We start from the raw sequence: 22,712 nt of genomic DNA on the forward strand, positions 1-22,712 counted from the left end.
AACTTCAAAGTTGAGTAAAATTTTTTTATCAAAAATTGAATTTTTAATACAATAATTTTGTTTTTTTTTTTGTTTAATATAACAAAATTGAAATATATCAAAATTGAATTTGCATGTTAGTTTAGTTTACTAGTATTGAATATCTTAATTTGAGAATATACTTACTTTAATTCCTTTTCTAATAAATTTTTGTCCAAAAATTAAGAGATTTTGAATTAAAATCTCATACATAATTGTGAGCAATATCATTCAACTAATGATTTAACAATTTTGACGATCATAAGTAAGCTCTAATGAAATACAATATAATGTAAATAAATATATTTTTGATGGAATATTATACTCCTTTAAAAATAGATTTCATTTTATTTATATTACGTTTTATTGTGCCTAATCAAATATCAAATATTTAGTTATGAGAAATTAAATAATATGATTTTGAAAGATGATTTACTCTCTCTCTATATATAATAGTTTTGCTGCATTGGAAAATATAGAATCTATATTTTCTCATAATAACAGACAAGTAATGAAAGTAAATCATGTTTTAACTTAATTTAACAAACAACAAATCTATTCTTAAAAAAAAAAAACCTTAATTTAAGAATCTTTTTTATTTTTTTCTCCCTTAAAATTTAGGAATTAAAGAATAGTAGGGCTATTTATGTCCAATCACTCCGATGTATGACCGGTAAATCAACGTGGGAACAAAAATTGTTGCAGAAAAGGCCGAAAATAAAAGGTACGTGTCCAAAAATTAGATGAGCTGGCAAACAGAGACAGCAAGAGCATGAAATTACCATAAACCTGATAGTACCAAAATGGCCATCAAATCGGTTTCTAGGCCATTATGCTATTCGCTGTCTTCTTGGTAAAAACTGAAAACCGTTCTCTCTCTCTCTCTCTCTCTTTCTCTTTCCTGTTCTCTATCTGGCTTTGCTCTTCCACGAAGAAACATCGATCCGTTCCGTCTCTAAATTCTATCTGTATTTTATCTTTGTTTAGACATGTACAAAAATATATAATGGCGTCTGGAAAAGCGGCTGATAGGTTTTAACGTGAATCTCTAATTGTTTTTGACATTGTCATAGGTATGCAATTCTGGGTTCTATTTGATTTTACGTTTTCTTTATTGGGTTTTATCTCATTTTTACCGTTATACAAGGAAAACTTGGTTGCAGATATGTTATTTAATGTTTTTTTTTTTTGTATTTTTTTTTCTGATTCTAATTTAGTTTTTTTTATGGAATGCAAGGCTTATTTTGATGGGTTTCTGTATTTTGTTCTTGGGTTTGACCCATTTTTTGTATTATTATTGAAGCAACAGTAATTAAGAACAAAAATTTGCCCTAGTTTTGTGGTTTGTTTATTTACATTATTACTGGGTGTTATTTAATGAACTCCTACTGGTTCTGTGCTTCTGTTTATCAGGGATAGATAATTGAACGTTGATGATTCATGCAGGCTGATCCACCTACAAGGAAAATTTGATTGCGGGTGGTTATTGTTTGTACGTAAATAGGATCTGAAAATCGACTCTCTGAATTTTGGCTTTGGTTAGAATTCTGGTTTCAAAGACTTCAGACATTTTTGTTTACTTGCTCGTGTTAAAGATCAATTTTGAGAATAGTTAGAGTTCTCCGCGTTAGCAATTCGCGGAGATGTCGAGTTATATTGGCGTTCATGTCTCTGATCAATGGCTTCAGAGTCAGTTCACGCAGGTTCAGCTTCGCAGCCTTAAATCGAAAGTAAGTGCTCGCTACTTTTTAATTGGTTGCACTTGAATTATTGAAATTTTGTCTAATTTTGTTTTGTTTAGAATGAAAATCTTTGCTTGACTTTTGTACTTTTCCTGTGGCTGTAAGTTTATATCCGCAAAGAATCAAAATGGCAACGTAACTATTGAAGATTTGCCTCCTATGATGGTGAAACTAAAAGCTTTTAGTTCAGCGTTCAAAGAGGAGGAAATTAAATGTATATTGAGTGAGTCGTTTCCTGACCTGAGCAATGAGATTGATTTTGAAGGCTTCCTCAGGGTGAGTCGTTTGTGTCAGTTTCATTGTTTTTTTATTACCTCTTAATCAACATAATTTGGCATTGGAATCCTTCAGTGAATAACTACTTTGATAGGTTATATTCTAATGATTGTTCAGAATTTGGGTGCTGATATGTTTAATAATTTTGTGGAATTGGCAGGCATATTTGAATTTGCAAGGTCGAGTGAATGCTAAATCAGGGGAACAAAAGCATGGTTTATCGTTCCTCAAAGCCACAATAACTACCCTTCTTCACACAGTTAATGAATCAGAGAAAGTATCTTATGTTGTTCACATAAATAGCTATCTTGGAGATGACCCATTTCTAAAGCAGTTTCTCCCGTTAGACCCAGCTACAAATGGTTTATTCAATCTAGTTAGAGATGGAGTGCTTCTATGGTATAAGCAGGGTTTGCTTCATTTTCTCTCATTTATCAAATCAGTGAATACTGATTCTGGAGAGGTTTATTTATCTTTTGTTTATATTCAGCAAGCTTATCAATGTTGCGGTGCCGGGGACAATAGATGAACGAGCTATTAACACAAAAAGGGTTCTCAATCCATGGGAGAGGAATGAAAATCACACCCTTTGCCTCAACTCTGCTAAAGCTATTGGCTGCACTGTAGTTAATATTGGCACTCAGGACTTGGTGGAAGCAAGAGTAAGTTTTATCTGATTTGGATTCCTAATGTGGGTTATCTTCAGGTATAAGGAACATTAATTTTGTTTGTTTTGCAGCCTCATCTGGTGCTTGGGTTGATTTCTCAAATTATAAAGGTGTGTATTTTATGTGATACTCATTTGCAGGGAGTTTAGTTCCTTATTAAAAAAAATATTATGTGCTGAGAATAGGGTTATGTTTTCATAATAATCATATTGATTGTCCTTTTAGCTGTAATTGAATGTTTTCTAATCTTTTACTTCGTTTTTTCATCACGTTAACTTACTTACTGCTTTAATATCAGATTCAACTGTTAGCAGATCTTAGTCTTAAGAAGACACCCCAGCTTGTGGAATTAGTGGATGATAACAATGTAATAAAATCTTTGTTTATGGCATTTCAAAATTTCCATCAAAATGAGTTAAGTTTATAATGCTTTGAACCAAATGATTAATTGCTTCACTGTGTACCTTTCAGGATGTTGAGGAGCTAATGAGCTTGGCCCCCGAAAAGGTTTTGTTGAAATGGATGAATTTCCATCTTAAGAAAGGAGGCTATGAGAAAACTGTAACAAATTTTTCATCTGATTTGAAGGTAGTCTCTTTTTCCACAGTATACCTAATAGCCATTATGAAGTAAGTTGTACTATGACATGCATTGTTCTTTCTCCATTGTTCTTGGGGATTGAGTTTAAGGCTTGACTATGCTATATGAAGTCCTGTCCTTAAGAAAACACTATGTTAAAAGCGAAGTTCGAAAATGAAAATTTTGCTTTCCAATTATACCATAAACAATGTGAGAGATCGGACTATTTTGGTTATTCATCTGGAAGGAATTTGAAATTAGGCGTCAACAAGAGTTAGTTATTATGGGATCTCTTATTCAGAGCATAATAAGATTCCACTCTTTTGCACCAATAGAGATGCTCTGAACTTATAGTTAGTGTTTCTCCCTATCTTTATTCTTTTTAAAACAAGTTTTATTTCACACTGGTTAATTTATCAGTGCAAGTATACTCTTTTTGGACTGGTCATTTATTGTTTTTCTTTTCATAGTATAGAATAACAAAACAGTGCGATTAAAATTCTTGTAATGATGTCTTTTGGTTACATGCATAGGATGCAAAGGCTTATGCCTACTTGCTCAATGTTCTTGCGCCAGAACACTGTAATCCAGCTACACTGGATGCCAAGGACTCCACGGAAAGGGCTAAGCTAGTACTTGATCATGCAGAGAGGATGGGTTGCAAAAGATATTTAAAACCAGAAGATATTGTTGAAGGTTCAGCAAATCTAAATCTTGCGTTTGTTGCTCAAATATTTCATCACAGGTGAGAAATGAATTATCATAAGTCATTTTTTTCTGTTCTACTGCAAATTTTCCTGTCTTTCCTTTTGACTTGATAGGTAGACATTGCAGGATATATTTTAACTGTAAATTGGGTATGTTTACACTCTGAAGAAGTCATTGGAATATGCTACTGCCTTGTCACTAGTATAGATCGTATACCAGCATATTAGATAGAATCAGTTCCTTTCAAACCTGTGGCTCCTTCAAATTTTTATTTGTACCTTCATCTTATAAGAAGTTTATCACAACTTCAGACGTTTTTAAGCTATTAATGACTCTTAAATGGAGAAGTTTTGCTTAATTTCCAATAACTGGATAAAAATAAAACTTGCTGCAAAATGCATTATTGGTTATACTAGATATGCTTTGAAAGGAAAAGCTAGAAAAAGAAAACACATACATGATGCGACAATTATTTAGAAGTACGTACAAGCAAGTATTTTTAGCAAGTGGACTTCTCAAATGAATAATCATAAATGTGATGCATGTGAATTTCATTAATGATTCCTGAAGACAGTCAGCTGGATGTTTTTGTTGTACAAGGTTTTGACAGTAGTATTTGAATATCATTAGATGTTCGATTTCTGGAAATCATCTTCCTGTATGAAGTTGGATAGTCCTCTCATTCTTCGGAGATCAGTAACAATCTATACTTCTCACCTTCCTCTCTCTCTCTCTCTCTCTCGCTAAATTATTAATAATATTATTATTTTTTAACTCAATCCCTCCCTTCTAGCACACTGTTTTTTTAGTATTTTAGGTTGTTTGGCAACATGATTTCGTCCCTCTCTTTCATCATAGTTTAGTGTTGCAATTGAGAGCAAAGGTTGTCTTCTTGCAGGAATGGCCTTTCTACAGATAGCAGAAATGTTTCCTTTGCAGAGATGATGAGTGACGATGTGCAAACATCTAGAGAAGAAAGATGCTTTCGACTTTGGATTAACAGCCTTGGAATTGCTACTTATGTGAACAATGTATTTGAGGATGTTAGGAATGGGTGAGTGTTCTTCTAATCGTACGAGTTAACTTAACTGAATTCATTGAGTTGTTTATAATCTGTCGCCTTTGAAAAATAGTGTTATGGATGAACTTCAAGCTAATTGGCTACTAGTTCTGTGAAAAAATCTTGGTAGATACCTCAAATTTTTCCTTTGTAGTCCCTTCATGAAACTCTTCCACATATGGTTTCTGCTTTTTTGTTATTTTACTACTACAGGACTTCTTTGTAGTTTTATAATCTAGCAGGGGGATGTTGGACGTAATTTTTAATCAGCAATGGAACTATTGGAATCTCAAACTTGACATTCAAATGGTTATGCATGCAGATGGGTTCTTTTAGAAGTGCTTGATAAGGTGTCTCCCGGATCAGTTAACTGGAAGCATGCATCAAGGCCTCCAATCAAGATGCCATTTAGAAAAGTAGAGAACTGCAATCAAGTCATAAAGATTGGGAGACAAATGAGATTTTCCCTTGTTAATGTTGCTGGAAATGATATTGTGCAAGGAAATAAGAAACTCATTCTTGGTAATGCCCTTGTTATGCAGGGATGAATTTCAGTTTCTATAAATTCTGCTTTTATTATTTGATCTTGAAACTTAATGGTTTAAGTTATGAAATTAAATGGTTGGATGCTATCCTTGATCAGGGACTTCAAAAATGGTATGTTTTTGTTTTCATAATGTCATTATGCTCTTCTATGTTATCTTATTTGAATATTCTCACAAATTATGGAGAATGATTGCTGCATACATAGACTGATGCAAATTGCAAACAGGTTTGCTTTTAGAATTTCTGTAGTTCATGTTTTAATGATATCTGGACTTTTGGAGATTGCTTTTGTTAAAATGGTGAAATAGAGCTAGTAAAACAAGTTGTAAATGGAATAATTATATTGTAATTGTGACTGTTTTACTCGGTTCAATGTCCCTTGGACTTTTCCCCCTTCCTTTATTCTTCTCAGCTAAAATACTTTTGTGCAATGCTTCAAATATGCATAAAATAAACTGATGAGATCTTTGTCAGCTTTCTTATGGCAGCTGATGAGGCACAATATGCTTCAACTCTTGAAGAACTTGAGATCTCACTCTCAAGGGAAGGAGGTAACTGATCGAGATATTCTAAGATGGGCAAACAGGAAGGTCAGAAGTATGGGTAGAAATTCTCAAATTGAGAACTTCAAGGTTAGCAAATTTTGCATGTTAGCATTAGCATCAAATCCTGTCCCTATGCACCATAAGTATTAAGTGGCATTAATTGTTTTTGGAACTTTCAGGATAGGAGTCTGTCAACAGGGATATTTTTCCTTGAGCTCCTTAGTTCTGTGGAGCCTAGGGTGGTTAATTGGAATCTTGTTACCAAGGGTGAATCTGGTGAGTTCAGTTAGTGTCTTGATTTTTCCATACGAAAAATGCAGTGTTCTTCCTGGTTGCTCTTTTACTTGTTCTGTTACTTCTTCAATATGCCAGCATAGTATGAAAAATACTGATGGACATATTTTCCCCTTCTTTTTTCTTTCCTTTCTTACTTGAATCTAGATGATGAAAAGAGATTGAATGCGACATACATAATCAGTGTGGCGAGGAAACTTGGTTGTTCTATTTTCTTGTTGCCTGAGGATATCATAGAGGTATGAATGCTACTACGACAGTTAAAGATTTTGAATGACTGTTCTGATTATTTGAAGAATGCAGGGCTAATTCATAAATAATTTGAACTGAATAACATGCAAAGCTTTACTAAGACTAGCAGATTTGTGAATTCTTTTCAGCCCAAAATTTTAATTTGCTCTTGGGGAGTGAGAGAGAAAGCCAGACAACATTATATATGGAAAATTAATCCAGTTGTATATTTGAATAAATATGTCCATTTAACTTGATTATTGTTAATGTGTTGCGGTGACAGGTAAACCAAAAGATGATTCTCACTCTAGCAGCCAGTATAATGTACTGGAGCTTGCAGAAGGCAGTGGAAGAAGGGGATTCATCTATTGACACACCATGTACCTTGACACCTGAAGCATCTCCGGCACCCTCTCTTATTGGAGAAGATGATACCTCCTCCTTGGGGGGTGATTTGTCAAATCTAACTATTGATGATGCTGCTTCTGATACTACTGTCTCGTCTCTGCTCGAGAACGAAGCTTCATCTCTGCTCGAGAACGAGGAAGCTTCTGAAAGAGAAGTATGAGGTTTATGTTTCTACAAAGATCATACTGGGGTTGAACCAGAAGAAAGTGAATATACATACAGTTAGGTGATTAAGTTTCTACTTCTTTCCTCGTATAAAGCAAAAAGCAAATACAAAAAACCATAGGAAGGAAAGAATAGAATTTTGTAAAACTGCTCTTTGAGAAAGAAGTATAAAAGCTCGACTTCTACATGGGCCTTTCCCCTTTATTCATCAGCATAGGCTATACTGTTAGATGTATTCTTTGGACAATCACATTTTCATGCACTAATAAAAAGATAATAAAAGATATACAATATTTCCAAGATTAAAGTGTTTTTGATACGATATGTTGATATCAATAAACAACGACCCAAAGGCTTTTTACCACTTAACGATTAAGTAAATTACAACCAAAAGACTCAAATCATGTAATTAAACTTTATTGCATTATTCATGCATTCCAAGATTTTAATAATTTATTTCAACCAAACAGCACACAAAGCTCATTGTCATTGGTCTTATGGTTTAGTTCATAAATTTTTATCAAGTTCCGTAGTTTCTTCCTCAACGCTCCGTCATTTGATCCTTTTTTATTTATTTTTTAATTAAACTAATTGTGCAATTCAAGAACATTTTTCTTTCTTCTTTTTTTTTTTTTTTTCAGCTAAGATGATACTATAAAATATCTCAGTCTCACCAAAATGAAAGCCCTTTGATAGGGAAATTTCATATTTTTTTTTATATACAAAAAAAGAGTTCACTTCTTGATTATTTCTTCTTTGTTAACTAAATTAAACAAAATAATAGAAAAATGACTTAAAGCTTTGTTGTTCAAGATTATTTTCCTTAAAAGAAACTAGCTAGCTAAGCCAATTCTTTCCATACAAAGCTTCACATACTTATTTTTCTTGTCCTTTCTCATTGCTCTGTTCTTTCTTCTTGCTACCTCCATGGAATACAAGAAATGTCTTCACCATCAAGAAACCAAACCCTTCCTTCTTTCACTGGTTTTAGGTTTCAGTTTTAGTTTTCTCCTCATTATGCTTTCAAGATTCCTAGTTCCTCCATTGTTCCATCTCGATTCAGTTCAAGTCTCTTCCTTCGACATCTCCATAGACTCCTTTTCTTCTTTGTACAAAATCACAGCCATATGGAATATACAGTTTCATGTCACAAACCCTAATTTAGTTTGCTCAAGTATATCTTATGAACCTCTAGAGGTTTCTATCAACTATGGCAAGTACAAGATTGCCTCGGCTCATACTCCGCCGTTTTATCAAGAAACTAAAATACATAACGGTTCTTTGGTAGTTGAGGCATTTTCTAAATCAATAGACAGTTGGGTTGCGTACAAGATTGCAAGAGATTGGGTCCATTATGGAGTTGTGGATTTTAATGTGAAGGCTAGCGGCAAGGTTCATCTTCGTCCTTTATATGGACTTTGGTTCAGGCTAATTAGAGAAATTAAGGCCATTTGCGACCATGGGAAGATTATTTACAGTAAAGAAATCAACATTAATGGAAGAAAAGCTTAGATCTAGCTGTTGAGATGTTTACTCCTTAATTTAAAATTTTGGCTTTGCGCTTCCTAGAATGAAATATATTGCTATTAATACTTATATTATGGAAAAATAAAATTTTTTTATTTTCATTGATGTGGTGTATTAGCGGACCATAAACTAAATTTAGAATAAATTTTTTTAAAAAAATATTTTAATTAGTTTGGTCGGTCGCCGGTTGGCCGGCTGAGCAAAATGAATAGTGAAGTACTCATAAAAGCTTTTACATGTACAACAGTACAAGTACAATATTACATGTTGTTTTCTAGTTTATTTATGGGCCAAAACGGCAATGCACAATCCAAGGCTTTTCTTTCCATATTACTGACAGGTAGTGTGTGCATTCGTCGAGGTAATATTAGAACAAGCCTCAATTTGACTCACGAACTTCCGTACAGAAAGTTCAATCCTTTAAACATGCACTAAAAGTATGAAATGTTTGATATTTATTTTAAAAAATAAATTATTTAATATGATTCAAATATATGATTAAAAAGTAATTAATTATTTAATCTAATTAAATATAATTAAAAAATAATAAATATTTTCCTTACTAGATATTTCAATATCATCATTCTTTTTATAATTAATTTTTTTAAATAAAAAACTTGTAAAATTATTTTTAAATCAAATATTGTTAATTTTTATAATTATTTTATTAATATTTTTAAATAATTTTTAAATTATAAATTTTATATAATTTTTATTAGTTAAAATAATAAAAATAAAATTTTTAAAAATCTCAGTATTTTGTTGTTTTGGTGCACCTTCATAGGTTAAAAGGTTCAAAAAAATCAATTTTTTTAGATAAATTTTAGGTTGAAGACAAGCTCTAGAGGCAAATTTAACCGTGTTTCTAATTATTATTGGGCCAACATAAGAGGTTAGAGCGTAACAAAACAAGTACAGAAACGGAAAAAAGAAAGAAAAAGCTTGGCGAATACAGTGCAGTTGCGTTGCGGTCTCAAAACATAATTGCTTTGGGCACTTATCGTCTTTTTAATACAGGCATATAATGGAGATACGAACGTAAACGCTAAGACTGAAAACCTAATCGAGGGATTTCACTCCTTCAGTTCGTCTTTTGATCAAGTAACTCTTCTATTATTCTCGTTTTACTATTCGCCTTCTTCTATTTCATATTTATTTATTTTGGGTAATTTTTTGGCATTTAGAGGAACCCTCGATTTTTTGTTGTTTCCCGGGGAAATTGAGGCGGTATGTCATCTTTGGGTTCATAATTTGAAAATTGAGAATTCTTGTATTTGGTGGATTTAAGTTGATGTTGTATGCTTTAATTCTTGATAAACTTTTTTATTCTATTATGATTGCTTTTGGCAAATCATGTACATGACTTTTAATTTAATTTGGCTTAAACTGAGTTAATGACGTTTATATTTGTTTCTCTATTTTCCATTTTAATGTGTAAGTATGTATATGATGAGTTCTTAACTATTTGATTTGACTGAACTTTTTGCTGGAGAAAGCTTAAAGGCAATGACCATTTTGTGTTTTCATTAGGACAAGTCGTGAGTCTTGAGTGTTTCTGTAACTTAATCTTGCTTTGTCATATTGTTGCTGTGGCTATTTATTTGTTTTCTTTTCTGGAAACGTGTTATTTGGCTCTGAATGGGATTGCTTGGACTTTTGCATTAGGGCATGACATCATCAGACGATGAGGCTGATGTTGGGCCGCAGTCTGTCTTGAACTACCATTTTGTAAATGACGAGGATACACCTATATCTTTTTCGGTGTTGCCACTTCAATGGAGTGTGAGTGAGAGTGTTAACGAAAAACCAAAACAGCAGATATTCTTGCATGGGTCTGTAGACAAAGGGCTTCAGACCATACACAAGGAAGTCACAGCGTGGAATTTTGATGTGTTGAATGCAATTCCGGAGATATCAGTGCTCACAAAGGCGAATAATTGGATCAAACTGGAAAAGCCCAGGAAGAGCTTTGAAGAAATAATTAGGACAATCTTGATTACAGTGCAATGTCTTCATTTTGTCAGGAGGAATCCAGGGGCATCTGAGAAATCTCTGTGGGACCACCTGTCCAAGGTTTTCAGGTTCTCTTTTAGAGGCCACTGTCTCTTTTATCTTTTATTTTTGTCTAAGGAGTGCAAAATATGACAGTTATTGTTATATTTGTAGTTCGTTTGATGTTAGACCTTCTCTGAATGACTTGGTGGATCACATGGCTTTAATCTCTGAAGCTGTTAAACGAGATGATTCCTTAGCAGAGTCCAAGGTTTGCATCCTTCTCATCTATTCATTTTACAATTAAAAAATTTATAGTTGTACTCGGAAAGCTTTTCTTTTTTAATGATGTGCCTCTATGCTTATCAGCACTATATTAGGACTCTAGGATGTATTAAGAATGAAAAGGCCTGAGTTTTCAATAGATAGACTTGCTGGACACAGAATAGGGTCATTGAACTCATACTGTCAGTCTGTCTCACTTTAAACAAATATTTATATGAATTGCAACTCAGTGAGATGCAAAGTTTGTTGTATTTTAGTCCACCTCGTATTCCATATATTCAAACTAGAAAGTGCGCTTAAGTAACTGGATGTGGCTGCACAGTTACATTTTTTTTTTTTTTTTTTCATTTTCACCAATGCTTTAGGAGCAGAGTTTTGACGAACAGAATTGGAAAATGTGTAACAGAATCAGATTGAATCGGCAGGCTGCTATTGTGAATAGTTTTTTAAAGTCAGTAAAACAACTCAAATAAATATGCAAATATCGTATCAGTAGGATACTGGCCTGAGATAAACATTCTTTAGAATGGTTAGCTATAAATTGTTTGAGTGGAGCAACAAAATAGACGGCGGCTGGATGAGTGGTAAACAAATTTTCAACGAATTTAGGAAGAAAAATATTCATGACTTGGATAATGTGGTTATTATAAGAAGTAGATGTCAATTTGTGTATGTTTATTCATCAATGTTGTATGATTGGTTCTTTTTGATACGTGTGATGGTCCAATCTCTGTATAGGTGATTATTTAACCAGCATATTGCTGTTGGTTTGTTTAGGTTGCTTTTAGACCTTGTTCAATATTGTTACTTTTCTTAATCTTGGTGTTATCTCAGTTTGCTAATATGATTAGCTCTCTGTTTCTTTTGAGTGTGACTGGGCTACATTCTCAAATTATAGCTGATTAAATCCATTAGCTTTCTGACTTATATGTAATTAATGACATTGCAATTTGATTAAACATTTGTGCACTAACTACAATTTCCATGAGCAGTTTCTACTCACATTTCTTGAGGAAAAGCCAAGGAAGAGAAAGCTCAATGATGAGGTTATCCTCTGTTTACCTTGGTAGTTATATTTTTTGCTATCTGTTGCTTTCTTTGCAAAGTATTATATTCTTTGATCCAGTGGGATCATCACTTTTCAGGATGTGCAAGCTACAAATATGTCTAAATTTATCGTTGATGATGAAATTCTTGAAGCCGTTGAAAAAGATGAATCCAATGAAGACGACAACGACGATGACGACTTGTTTGATTCTGTCTGTGCATTTTGTGATAATGGTGGTGCCCTTCTATGGTATGCAATGTTTGCTGGTTGCACTTGAGAGCCAGCTTGGCAATTGTATTTCCAATGATATTTTCTTTTTAATTTCTTCTTTTTGATTGGGTTGCTTTCTGAGATTTCTTATAGTAAAATATTCCTATCCAAATAAAAGTAATTGCTTCCTTGATAATCATTGTGATAGCACTTCTAGTTGTCTAATTAATGAGGGGTTTTTCTTCATCATCCAAGAGATACGGGCATAGTGGATCATGTTTGAGTGTTGCAAAACTTCTTTGGGAAAAGTTTGTGCATACCTTTAATATCCGTAGAGAAAAACTACTCTTATAGAAAAGAGAAGAGCTTGTGAAAAGGATCTGTTAAGTTCATCTTCTTAAATATGCATGGAAATGTTGTTATTCTATTTAATTGATATGGTGTTCCATCTTTGTTTTAGTTGAATCTTTGACTTCTTGTAAAAAGATTGATGTTGTTGAAATACTTCTGCATGAGTTGTAGAGTATAATGAAGCTTGAATGATTTATTGTGATCTCTCTTCTGAAACTGAAATTCCTGATTCCTGGCTTCTTATTTTGTTATCTTAGTATTATTTGTGTTGGCTTCATCTCTAACATATGTTCTGCATTTGCTTTCTGATATCACGCAGTTGTGAAGGAAATTGCATGAGGTCATTTCATGCAACTGAAGAAGCTGGAAGAGAATCTGTGTGTGCCTCTCTTGGCTTTACAGAGAGAGAAGTTGAAGTATGTCACCATTGCTTATTTCCATTTAATTCAGTTTACTATCTTCTGCTTCCTATCATTTTAGCTTTCCTGTTTTTTTCATTTTGGCAGGCAATTAAGAGTTTTTACTGTAAGAATTGTGAATATAAGCAGCATCAGTGCTTTGCTTGTGGAGAGTTGGGCTCCTCTGATAAAGTTTCTGGTGCTAAGGTATGAAGACATTAGATAGTCCTTTTCTTTTTTATATTTTTGTCATTCTACTGTAAACTGTGGCTGTATCTGATTTATCCATGCTATTGAGTCCTGTACAGATGCTGTATGCTAAAATCAGTTTTAGAACCAGAGATATTTCACTTTAATATTCTTCAGTTGATGATAGGAATTTTTGAAGGACCTATCTTGCCCTTAGTTCTATATATGTTTCCTTGCTGATTGATATCTTCTTGATATTCTTTCTCCTCAAGTTGTGTACATTGACTTTGTAATTTCTTAGTTATTTCAAAAATGACAAAAATAGTTGTCTAGTTCTAGTGATTTTAGCAGTCACTTATGAATGGTTCCTCTAGGTTTCCCTCTTTAATAATTGTTTGTTCCTATTTTGGTATCACAAGCTTTGTTTAACAAATTAGCTTTCAGGTGTTTCGTTGTGCCAATGCAACCTGCGGTCATTTTTATCACCCACATTGTATTGCAAAATTACTCCACCCTGGGGATGAAGTTGCTGTTGAGGAGCTTGAGAAAAAAATTGCTTCAGGGGCGTATTTTACCTGCCCTATTCACAAATGCTGTGCTTGTAAACAAGGAGAGAATAAGAAGATAAAGGAGCTGCAGTTTGCTGTATGCAGGCGCTGTCCCACATCCTACCACAGAAAATGCTTGCCAAAGTAGTGTCTAATTCCCCTATCACCTCCAATTAAGACAGCCATGTTAATAAATATTTCTCTCATTATCTGTAATAGCATAGATGATTAATGCTTGGATGACCTTATCAGGGAGATTGTTTTTGAAAAGAAAAAGGCAGAAGGTGAAGACGAAGACGAAGATGAAGAGCAAGAAGAAGAAGAAGAAGAAGAAAGAGAAACACGGGCATGGGAGGGTCTGTTGCCCAACCGTGTATTGATATATTGTTTGTAAGTGCTGTTCTTTTTCTTGTTCTCACTGTTTTCTACTTCTTGTTTGGAATGTTTTGCTAAATATGGGTTCTTTTTCCCTGTTCTTTTTATAACAAGAAAACATGAGATCATTGATCACCTTGGAACTCCAATAAGAGACATAAGATTCCCTGATGTTGGATACAAAAAGAAAAACTGGATATCAGAATTGCCTGGAAGCTCAGGGAAAGTTTTGCTAAAGAAAAGAAGGCTGACATCAGAAGGCTCCCTTTTGGGACAAACTTCTGTTGAAGAACTTACAGAGTCATCTTCTCGTGTTAAAAAGGTTGTGAATATTAAAAAAGATGAAACAATTCCATCTGGATCGAATTCCTCAAGGAAATTGAAAGCAAAAACTGCATCCAGGATGTCTTTGAAGGAGAATGTGAAGTCTGGCTCAACAGATGTGGATAGGTCTGCTGCAATCAATATGAACAAGGATGCACTGGGGGACAGGTTATTTGAATTCATGAATAAACAGTCTGAACAATTAAAACTTGGTAAGCAGGACAGATGCACTAGTGACATTGTTAAAGAAACGGAAGTTAAGACTTCTACCAAGAACCTGAGCAGTGAATTGCCTTCATTAGACGCTGACACAGAAAGAAGGTGATATTTTTCATTTTAACCTCTGAATGGTTACAATCCTGCATGTTTCTCTGTTTTCATTTTCAGTCTTGATTATAAGGGGATCATGATTACTACACAGTTTCATGATTTGAGGTTTCTATTTGTGCATATTGTCTTATTCTGACATTAGTTTCTTCTTTTATAGAATTTTGGCTTTAATGAAAGAAGCTGCTTCTACAATAACAATGGAAAAAGTCATGAAAAAGCATGAAACTCCATCTACACATGCATACTCATCAAAAAATGCCGTTGACAAGACAATTACAGCAGGAAAGGTGGAGGGTGCAGTGGAGGTACACACAGTATAAACTTTTTTTTTTTAATAAAACTATAATGCATAACCATTTATGATTTTATATATTTGTATTTTCTTTTTCTGTTCGATTTCATTTGCTTAAGGAATACTTCCAACTCCAACCTATATGCAGGCGGTTAGGACAGCTTTAAAGAAGCTAGAAGATGGATGCAGTACTGAAGATGCCAAAGCTGTTTGTGAACCAGAAGTTCTGAATCAGGTTTTTAAGTGGAAGGTAATTGTCGATCGACATGTATAATCTGTACCTGATCTGATAGACACACACATGGATACGGAAGGGGTTTTGCTGCCTTAATGAATAGTCGAATTGAATCCTTGCTTCTCTACCTTCTATTCACATACGTTTTAAAGTTACTTGATTTTATAATTGTGACTTCTGGAATGCATTTGCATCTTGGTGATTGTTTATTTAGAGAATTACAAGACTCCAACTGGGGCAATCTGATCAGAGTAGATCAGCAGAATGCTTGACCATTGGAGTTTTTAGAGCCGATATATTTTATTTGTGCTAAAGATCTAAAGCAGCTCATTTCTTCTATCTTTATTAACCTTGTTGGTTGGCTTATATTTTTCTAGAACAAGCTTAGAGTGTATCTTGCTCCATTTCTATATGGAATGCGATATACATCCTTTGGTCGCCATTTTACAAAAGTAGAGAAACTTAAAGAGGTAATTTTCTTGTCTATTCTTGATAATTTAATTTTGTTAGAATATATTTGATTATTATTTCTAATATATTCTATGTATTTATTTCCTGTATTAGTTTTTGTTATTATACTTAATGCTCTGCTATCTTCACCCCACCCATCAAATGTAGGGGATTGTATTCCTATTTATATTTGTTGGTTTCATTTTAATTGCGTCCTTATTGGTTTAGATTTATTTAATATTATCATTGCATTTTAAATATTCCGGAGTTTTTTAGGATTCTTATTTTTAACAAACCTACTAAAGTTGTTCAATTAGGATTTCTAATCTTATAAATTGGTACATTACTAGTGGATAATATCTCTAATGTGCAGATTGTCGACTTGCTCCATTGGTATGTACAAGATGGTGATATGGTAAGAATTTAAAAACTTACATTCACTCGATACTATTTGGCACTTAAATTATGGTATTTCTGGGTGTGATTTGGGCCAAAATATACTTTCACAATATTCCTGAGATGTAAGATTTCAGGCTCCTTTTGCTTCAGGTAAGATATTTCCCAAAATATCGATTTCGTTGTTTTCTGGTGTTTTGGACTTGCATAAAAATTGCTGAAAAGAAATTTTCCTTTGGTAAAGGTAAAAAATATGTGTGTGACTTTGGTGTAACTCCTCTTGTGACCTGGAGGTTATGGGTTTGAGCCACATAAATAGCCTAATGCAGGGGAAAACTGCATACATCAACCCTTCATAGGGCCCATCCTTTTCTGTTTGGTGTGCACAATCTTGGTAGATAAACTCCCAAGAACTCAATGGAACTTCTTTAGTTTATAAATAATTTGTTGAGGACAAGTTTACCTAGTTTGATCTAATCATGATTCCAAGCAATCTTCTCTTTGGTGAACACAACTCCTGATAGATAAATCCACACTGAACTTAAGGGAACATCTTTAGTTTATAAATAATTTGTTAAAGACACATTGTCCAAACTATCTTGTTGACAAAGACAAAGGTGGACAATTTTCTTTTTCCCATATGTAAAAGAATTTGTATTTAACATTGTGTATATCATTTATTACCTAACATCTGCACCAACAGTTTCCTTCTTTTCTGCTAAAATTTTGTTTGTATATTACTGAGTTTCCAATGGCTAAAAGTAAATACATTTTAACATTACCATTACTAGTCTTTCATACCAAATATATCTGTAATAATCATCTGTGATAGGTTGTCGACTTCTGTTGTGGTGCAAATGACTTTAGTGTGGAGATGAAAAAGAAGCTTGAAGAGATGGGGAAGAAGTGCTCATACAAAAACTATGATCTTATTCAACCAAAGGTATTGAGTTTAATTCTCCCCTCATATTTCAACTGCTGTTAATTTGGCACTTGAACTTCCAGTTTTCAGCAATTAAGTCCGACAGTGAATGGTACTTATCATTGCTGTTAATGTGGGACTTGAGTTTCTATTTTTAAATTGTAAAATAATTTATTATATTTTTTAAAAAAATTATAAGATTTAACATTTTCACATTAAAACTAATAAAAAAAACTCATAATTATAATTTGATTTTTGGATTGAAGAACACACCTAAACTTGAGACAAGATCTGGCATCCTTTTTTTTAACTGACCTCTGTTCCATTACAAATTGTAAACTACTGAAGATGGATATTCTCCAGTTACTCAATCTCAACTCAAAATTTCAAAAGATTTGGATAACAAGCATTGACTATAAATCCAGTAAGCAAACCAAATCATTCACAAAGAATATAAAAAGGAAAATTTGAAAATAATAACTGTTGATTGCCTCATCAAACATATGACTGTGTCTTCAGTTCTGGGTGGTATAGGTGTGCTTATGTCTTGCTACGACTTTGCAATTGATTTTTTAAAATCTTTGCTTTTCTTGGTAGAATTACTTCAATTTTGAGAAGAGGGATTGGATGACTGTTCGTCCAGATGAGCTGCCAAGAGGTTCACAGTTGGTAAGCATTCTTCTCATTTCAGTTGTTAAAAAAGAAAAAAAAAAAATCTGAGTTAATCAAATCTGTTATTTAATGCAATAAATTCTATCTATTCTTCAACAGATAATGGGAATAAATCCTCCCTTTGGAGTTAAAGCAGCTTTGGCCAACAAGTTCATTGATAAAGCTCTTGAATTTAAACCAAAACTTCTTGTTTTAATTGTTCCACCAGAAACAGAAAGGTACATGCTGGCAGTATTCATCTCTCTCTTTCTCTCTCTCTGCCTCTTAACACATGTTGCTATCTACCAGGTTAGACAAAAAGAATCCACCTTATGATCTTGTTTGGGAGGATGATCAGTTTTTGTCAGGAAAGGTAACACAAGAATAAGATGCTTCTTGCATTTCCCTTGTGGCTGAACATAGGTTGTGTTTTGATGATAGTCTTTTTTTTTTTTTTCCCCACAGTCGTTCTATCTGCCTGGGTCTGTTGATGAGAATGACAAACAAATGGATCAGTGGAATGTGACTACCCCACCTCTTTATCTTTGGAGCCGTCCTGATTGGAGTGCAAAACACAAGGCTATAGCTCAAAAGCATGGTCATTTATCCCGGCTACAGGGAGGATCGCATTTGGAAAAAAGTTGCTATGAAACAAAAAACCCTGATCATCCAGCAGAGGTTCACTGTTACAACATTGATTCTTCAGACTTGACAGATGATCTTAACATGCAAAGTAAAGAAGCAAAAGAACCAAATCATGAGATAGTTGTGCCTGAAGGTAGTAAAGTGTGCTTCCCTGATGACATTGGTAACAGAGAAAACCGAGATATTCATGGCCCTGAGAAAAACCCATCTATAGAGACTTCAAGGAAGAGAAAGCATGGTGAAGTTAAGCTTGATAGAGGAATAAGTGGAAAACTACACAAGAATAAATGGAACAGTGGAAAGTCTCTTGAAAGCGATACAGGAAAGGGAATACCTAATCATTCCCCACGCCATGTGGATGACAAGCTCGGGAGAGGAATGAATGAAAAATCACACAGCAAAAGAAATGGTGGAAAGCCTCCTGAAAGTGACACTAAAAAGGGAATATCTCATCGTTCCCCACACGATGTCGATAAGCCTGGAAGAAGAATGGGAGAAAAATTACAGGAGAACAGGCGGAATGGTGGCAAGTCTCCTGGAAGAGATAAAAAGAAGGGGATACCCCAATATTCTCCACTCAATGGTGAAGGTAACCTTGACAGAGGAATTAGTGAAAAAATACATGATAACAGACGCAGTGGTGGAAAGTCTCCTGAAAGTGATTCACGCAAGGGAGTGCCTCATCGTTCCCCACAGTATGCAGTCAATGCTGGATCGCCACAGGAAGATCCCCCATCTAAATCGTCATCTGAATTGCCCATGCATAGAGAGGTTAATGAAAATAGCATGCCAAACATGGAGTCTAGTCTTTCTAGTTCACATATGTCGTATGGAACTGCTTATCTGGGTAGGCAATATGGCATGAATGGCACTCATGGATACTCTCACGGCAACTTGGAGGAACCGTCTGCAGGGCACATGAGAGAGAGTGCAGAGAGCATTAGTTACAGATACATCCCCGAATTAGCGCGGGAGCCTAATATGCAGTCACAAGTTCGACATTATGGGCAAGATCCCGAGTTCTCTGTCCAAAGAAATTATTCGGGTGGCCATGAGTCAGGATATAGCCAGTTGGGATCGCTGTCATCTCCTTACGGTCACTTAGGTGGAGCTGCAGATTCATCCTATAGGATGGGTATGTCTGCAATGCAACGATATGCACCTCGACTAGATGAATTGAACCATACTAGGATAAGTAACATTGGTCCTGATCCATCCATGGTGAACAGAACTGGCATGTATGATAGTATGCCGACTCCGCCTCCGCCTCCGCCTCCGCCACCGCCACCACCTCCACCTCGACCTGGGTACTATGTTGACTCGATGGGCTTTGCTCCAGGTCCCCATTACCCCTATGCACGTCACAACTCGGCAGGCTGGCTAAATGAGTAAATATCTAGGTCTTTGAATTTTGATTTGTGAAACAATGTAGGAGGGCCTGAGTATGTTACTTGTGAAATATTAATATTAATTTTTGGATATTAAATTAGTTTTTTTGAAACTAAATTTTTAAGGACATCAATAAAACATTTTTATTGAGGAAAATAATGAAATTGGGTGGGGGACACGGGTTTTAAAAAATAAGAACCTTCCTAACCTGATTTGGTAGGGTAAAAAGTAGTTTTTAATCTCGTCAAATAATCATAAAAAAAAAAAACAAAACAAAAAAAAAAAAATCTCCCCTTCAAAAACACCCATAATTCCCTATCGGAAGTACTTTTTACAAGAAATTAGGGCACGAGCTGTTTTTTTTTTTTTTTTTTTTTCTGTTGTTATTATATTTGGATTCATGGATTTTCTTTTGATACTTAGAAGCTCAATGGATGTTATGGACCGTCTAGCCTTCCTTTCACATAATATTCACAAAATTGGTGATAACTTTGTGAGAGAGATAACTCAAGACTTCTAACTCACCATATCTTCGATAAGACGTGGAAAGACCAATCAAATTAAACTTGATTGGCTTGGATTCATGGATTTGAATTTCTATGGTTAGGTATGAAAATATTTATTAATTTAAATTATAAATGAACATATATATAAAATTTTTTAGTGAATTAATGTAAAGGATTTCAAATTATTTTAAATCGATGAACTTCAAAATTATAATATTTGAAATCTTAAATTTGTAATAAAATACAAGTATTAAATCTCTCTCCTGAAATCCATATGTTTTCTTTTAATCATTTTCTGCATGAAGGTAACCAAATTAACCAGGAGAGTTTGCTTCATCTAAATACAAACTCAGCCACTCATTTCAATTAGAAAACTCGAGAAAAAAGGTGAGTTTTTACTGATTTTACAATTGTAAAGAGCATCAATTCATCAACCGCTTGAGAATAATAAGCTGAATTTGTGCATCTCAGGCTATATGAATGACTCAAACCTCAGTATATTCAATTAATAAACACTTACATGGAAATAGAACTGAGACAAGAAAAAAGAAAGAAGAGATAAATAACACTGACATGGAGCTTGAAGGGGAGTTGAACAACTTCATAAAGGTTTGGATTTTAGCTGCTGTATGCTCATGTTATTGTTGCTACTTTAGCTACTGTATGCTCACATCCTTCCGTTTATGTCTCCTTACTTCTTTTCTCCTCGTTTGGCTTGCTAACTTCAAGCTGCTTCTTTTCTCATTTGATCAAGGTCCTTTATTATCACCACCTCCACGTAATGTCTTCCATTTCATATTTCTAACTTGTCTTCCCATAAAACTCAAAAACAACCAAAACCCATCTCCAGATTCACAACCAGTAACTGGAAGATCATTTTTTTTTGTAATCAAAGCTTTTCTTCTTGCTACTCTATTCCATAGATATAACTATAGACACTTCATGCACCGTTACGTTATTTTAATACTATATTGCTTGCATTTGTACTTGGATTTAGAACTTGTGCTAACCATTTCTGTAGCCCCAGCTCGAGCCCTTCTTGGGTTCGAGCTCGAGCCACAGTTCAATGAGCCTTACTTGGCTACGTCCTCACAAGACTTTTGGGGCGTAGATGGAATCTCATGGTTACAAATTTTCTACGCCCTACCGTATACTATCCTATACGCCATTTATCTATTCGTTTATTTGGGTCCACGTGGTGGTACTCGTCTCCAGCTTTCGTAGCTACATTTGTTGTCTCCGGTGTAATGCACCGGATATTTTATATTTTTATCTCGCGCGCGTTAGTTCAACGAGGGAGACGACGTGTCTTTTTGTCTTACATGGAATTAGCGTGGCTATCGAGGTGGCCGTGAAGAAAATGGTGAAGGACAGGTGGCGGTTGCACCGGGCGGTTTCAGGGCCATTGACTCTCTTTTTTGGAGTCGTCACAGCCTTTTGGCTATTTTTCCCTCAGCTAATGACAAAATAAAGTGGATGAGAAGGCTGTGGAAGAATATCTAATTTTGGTAAATTTTGTAAAGCAGAAATAAGTTTTCTTCTTTAATTTTTATTATTTTTTCTCAAATGATCGAGGACTTGAATATTTGTATTAATTCTTATTATAGAAGAGCCCTAGCCAAAATGAGTATTACTATAATACATACTTCCAGGATATATTATAGTAATGGATAATTACCAGAAAATTGTAAAGATTGAACTTGAAACAACGTTCGAGTATATCTGCATAAAGAAAACATCAGGAATTTGTACTAGTTTTTTACCTAAATTGACTGATGGCCACATAAATAATAATTTAATCAAACTTGAGATACTAAAGCTCTCTTCCACGACGTTTTTTTCAGAATTAGACACTAAAACTCTTTTTCACAGTTGTTTTTAATGTTTTGTTCTAAGTGAAAATTCCATCTTTATTAGTTATAGTGTTTAGTGGCAAAGTGTTTATACCAGTATTTAGAGTTTAATGAGACAAATTATAAAAAACGCTATCTCACCTACGTGGATATAGCTTTTGATAAAATGTTACTAAAAAGACTCAAAGAATGGAGGATAATTATTAAAATAACTAATTTTATTAAATATAGTCTATATAATAATTATCTCATAACCTAAATTTGAAATTTTTTTCCTCGTAAATAAATAAAAAATGAGGGATTTTTTTTTTTTTTTGAAAGGAAAATACGAATGCATTAACCATTAGAATACAAGTGATACAGACATTCAGAGATGGTATTCCATACTCTAAAACTCCTCTCTAGCTATAAGAGGCCCTAACAAGGGTGTGAGCTCCACCATTTGCCTGACCACGTATCCATTTAACCTGGATATTGGTCCTACGAGCTAGAATAAAAAGACAATCCTTGATAACACAACCAAACTCAGATAAGTCATCTAAACAAGAACCAAGAG

General features: G+C 34.2%; 2 protein-coding genes and 1 pseudogene across 4 annotated transcripts; all 3 read left to right on the plus strand.

The window, feature by feature from the left end:
• Positions 1-853: 853 nt before the first annotated feature.
• Positions 854-7,427, plus strand: LOC105633046 (fimbrin-1). 2 transcript variants are annotated; one of them, XM_012215558.4, is made up of 15 exons: positions 854-1,091; positions 1,432-1,748; positions 1,866-2,036; positions 2,197-2,435; positions 2,527-2,698; positions 2,776-2,814; positions 3,003-3,071; positions 3,176-3,292; positions 3,817-4,028; positions 4,890-5,045; positions 5,374-5,573; positions 6,072-6,229; positions 6,322-6,418; positions 6,584-6,675; positions 6,951-7,427. In XM_012215558.4, the coding sequence occupies exons 2-15, from the start codon at positions 1,662-1,664 to the stop codon at positions 7,233-7,235; spliced, it is 2,094 nt and encodes a 697-aa protein (XP_012070948.1). In that variant the 5' UTR covers positions 854-1,091; positions 1,432-1,661; the 3' UTR covers positions 7,236-7,427. The 2 variants fall into 2 exon arrangements, with proteins under 2 accessions (XP_012070948.1, XP_012070949.1); XM_012215559.4 differs by having other exon boundaries at positions 1,465-1,748.
• A 2,244-nt stretch (positions 7,428-9,671) lies between these two features.
• On the plus strand, positions 9,672-19,914 carry EDM2 (ENHANCED DOWNY MILDEW 2). 2 transcript variants are annotated; one of them, XM_012215560.4, is made up of 19 exons: positions 9,672-9,868; positions 10,433-10,848; positions 10,934-11,030; positions 12,037-12,090; positions 12,190-12,341; positions 12,973-13,069; positions 13,160-13,258; positions 13,685-13,932; positions 14,041-14,178; positions 14,278-14,808; positions 14,975-15,122; positions 15,258-15,359; positions 15,722-15,814; positions 16,168-16,209; positions 17,023-17,133; positions 17,710-17,781; positions 17,884-18,002; positions 18,073-18,136; positions 18,229-19,914. In XM_012215560.4, exons 2-19 carry the CDS (start codon positions 10,436-10,438, stop codon positions 19,798-19,800), a joined length of 4,152 nt encoding a protein of 1,383 aa, XP_012070950.1. In that variant the 5' UTR covers positions 9,672-9,868; positions 10,433-10,435; the 3' UTR covers positions 19,801-19,914. The 2 variants fall into 2 exon arrangements, with proteins under 2 accessions (XP_012070950.1, XP_089580108.1); XM_089723982.1 differs by lacking the exon at positions 9,672-9,868 and having other exon boundaries at positions 10,699-10,840.
• A 933-nt stretch (positions 19,915-20,847) lies between these two features.
• LOC110009361 (putative long-chain-alcohol O-fatty-acyltransferase 5 pseudogene) lies at positions 20,848-21,870 on the plus strand (annotated as a pseudogene).
• The last annotated feature ends 842 nt before the right edge of the window (positions 21,871-22,712 follow it).

The sequence above is a fragment of the Jatropha curcas genome, chromosome 7 (assembly GCF_041381405.1).
Source record: "Jatropha curcas cultivar XTBG-Jc1 chromosome 7, XTBG_Jcur_1.0, whole genome shotgun sequence".
Classification (NCBI taxonomy): domain Eukaryota; kingdom Viridiplantae; phylum Streptophyta; class Magnoliopsida; order Malpighiales; family Euphorbiaceae; genus Jatropha; species Jatropha curcas.

Excerpts from the sequence above, each read along its gene's own strand:
- LOC105633046 (XM_012215558.4), top strand. The coding sequence starts at position 1,662 with ATGTCGAGTTATATTGGCGTTCATGTCTCTGATCAATGGCTTCAGAGT. Across the intron at positions 3,072-3,175 it reads AATTAGTGGATGATAACAAT|GATGTTGAGGAGCTAATGAG; the intron begins GTAATAAAATCT and ends TGTACCTTTCAG. Across the intron at positions 6,419-6,583 it reads TGTTACCAAGGGTGAATCTG|ATGATGAAAAGAGATTGAAT; the intron begins GTGAGTTCAGTT and ends ACTTGAATCTAG.
- EDM2 (XM_012215560.4), top strand. The coding sequence starts at position 10,436 with ATGACATCATCAGACGATGAGGCTGATGTTGGGCCGCAGTCTGTCTTG. Across the intron at positions 15,360-15,721 it reads ATCAGGTTTTTAAGTGGAAG|AACAAGCTTAGAGTGTATCT; the intron begins GTAATTGTCGAT and ends ATATTTTTCTAG. Across the intron at positions 17,782-17,883 it reads TGCCAAGAGGTTCACAGTTG|ATAATGGGAATAAATCCTCC; the intron begins GTAAGCATTCTT and ends ATTCTTCAACAG.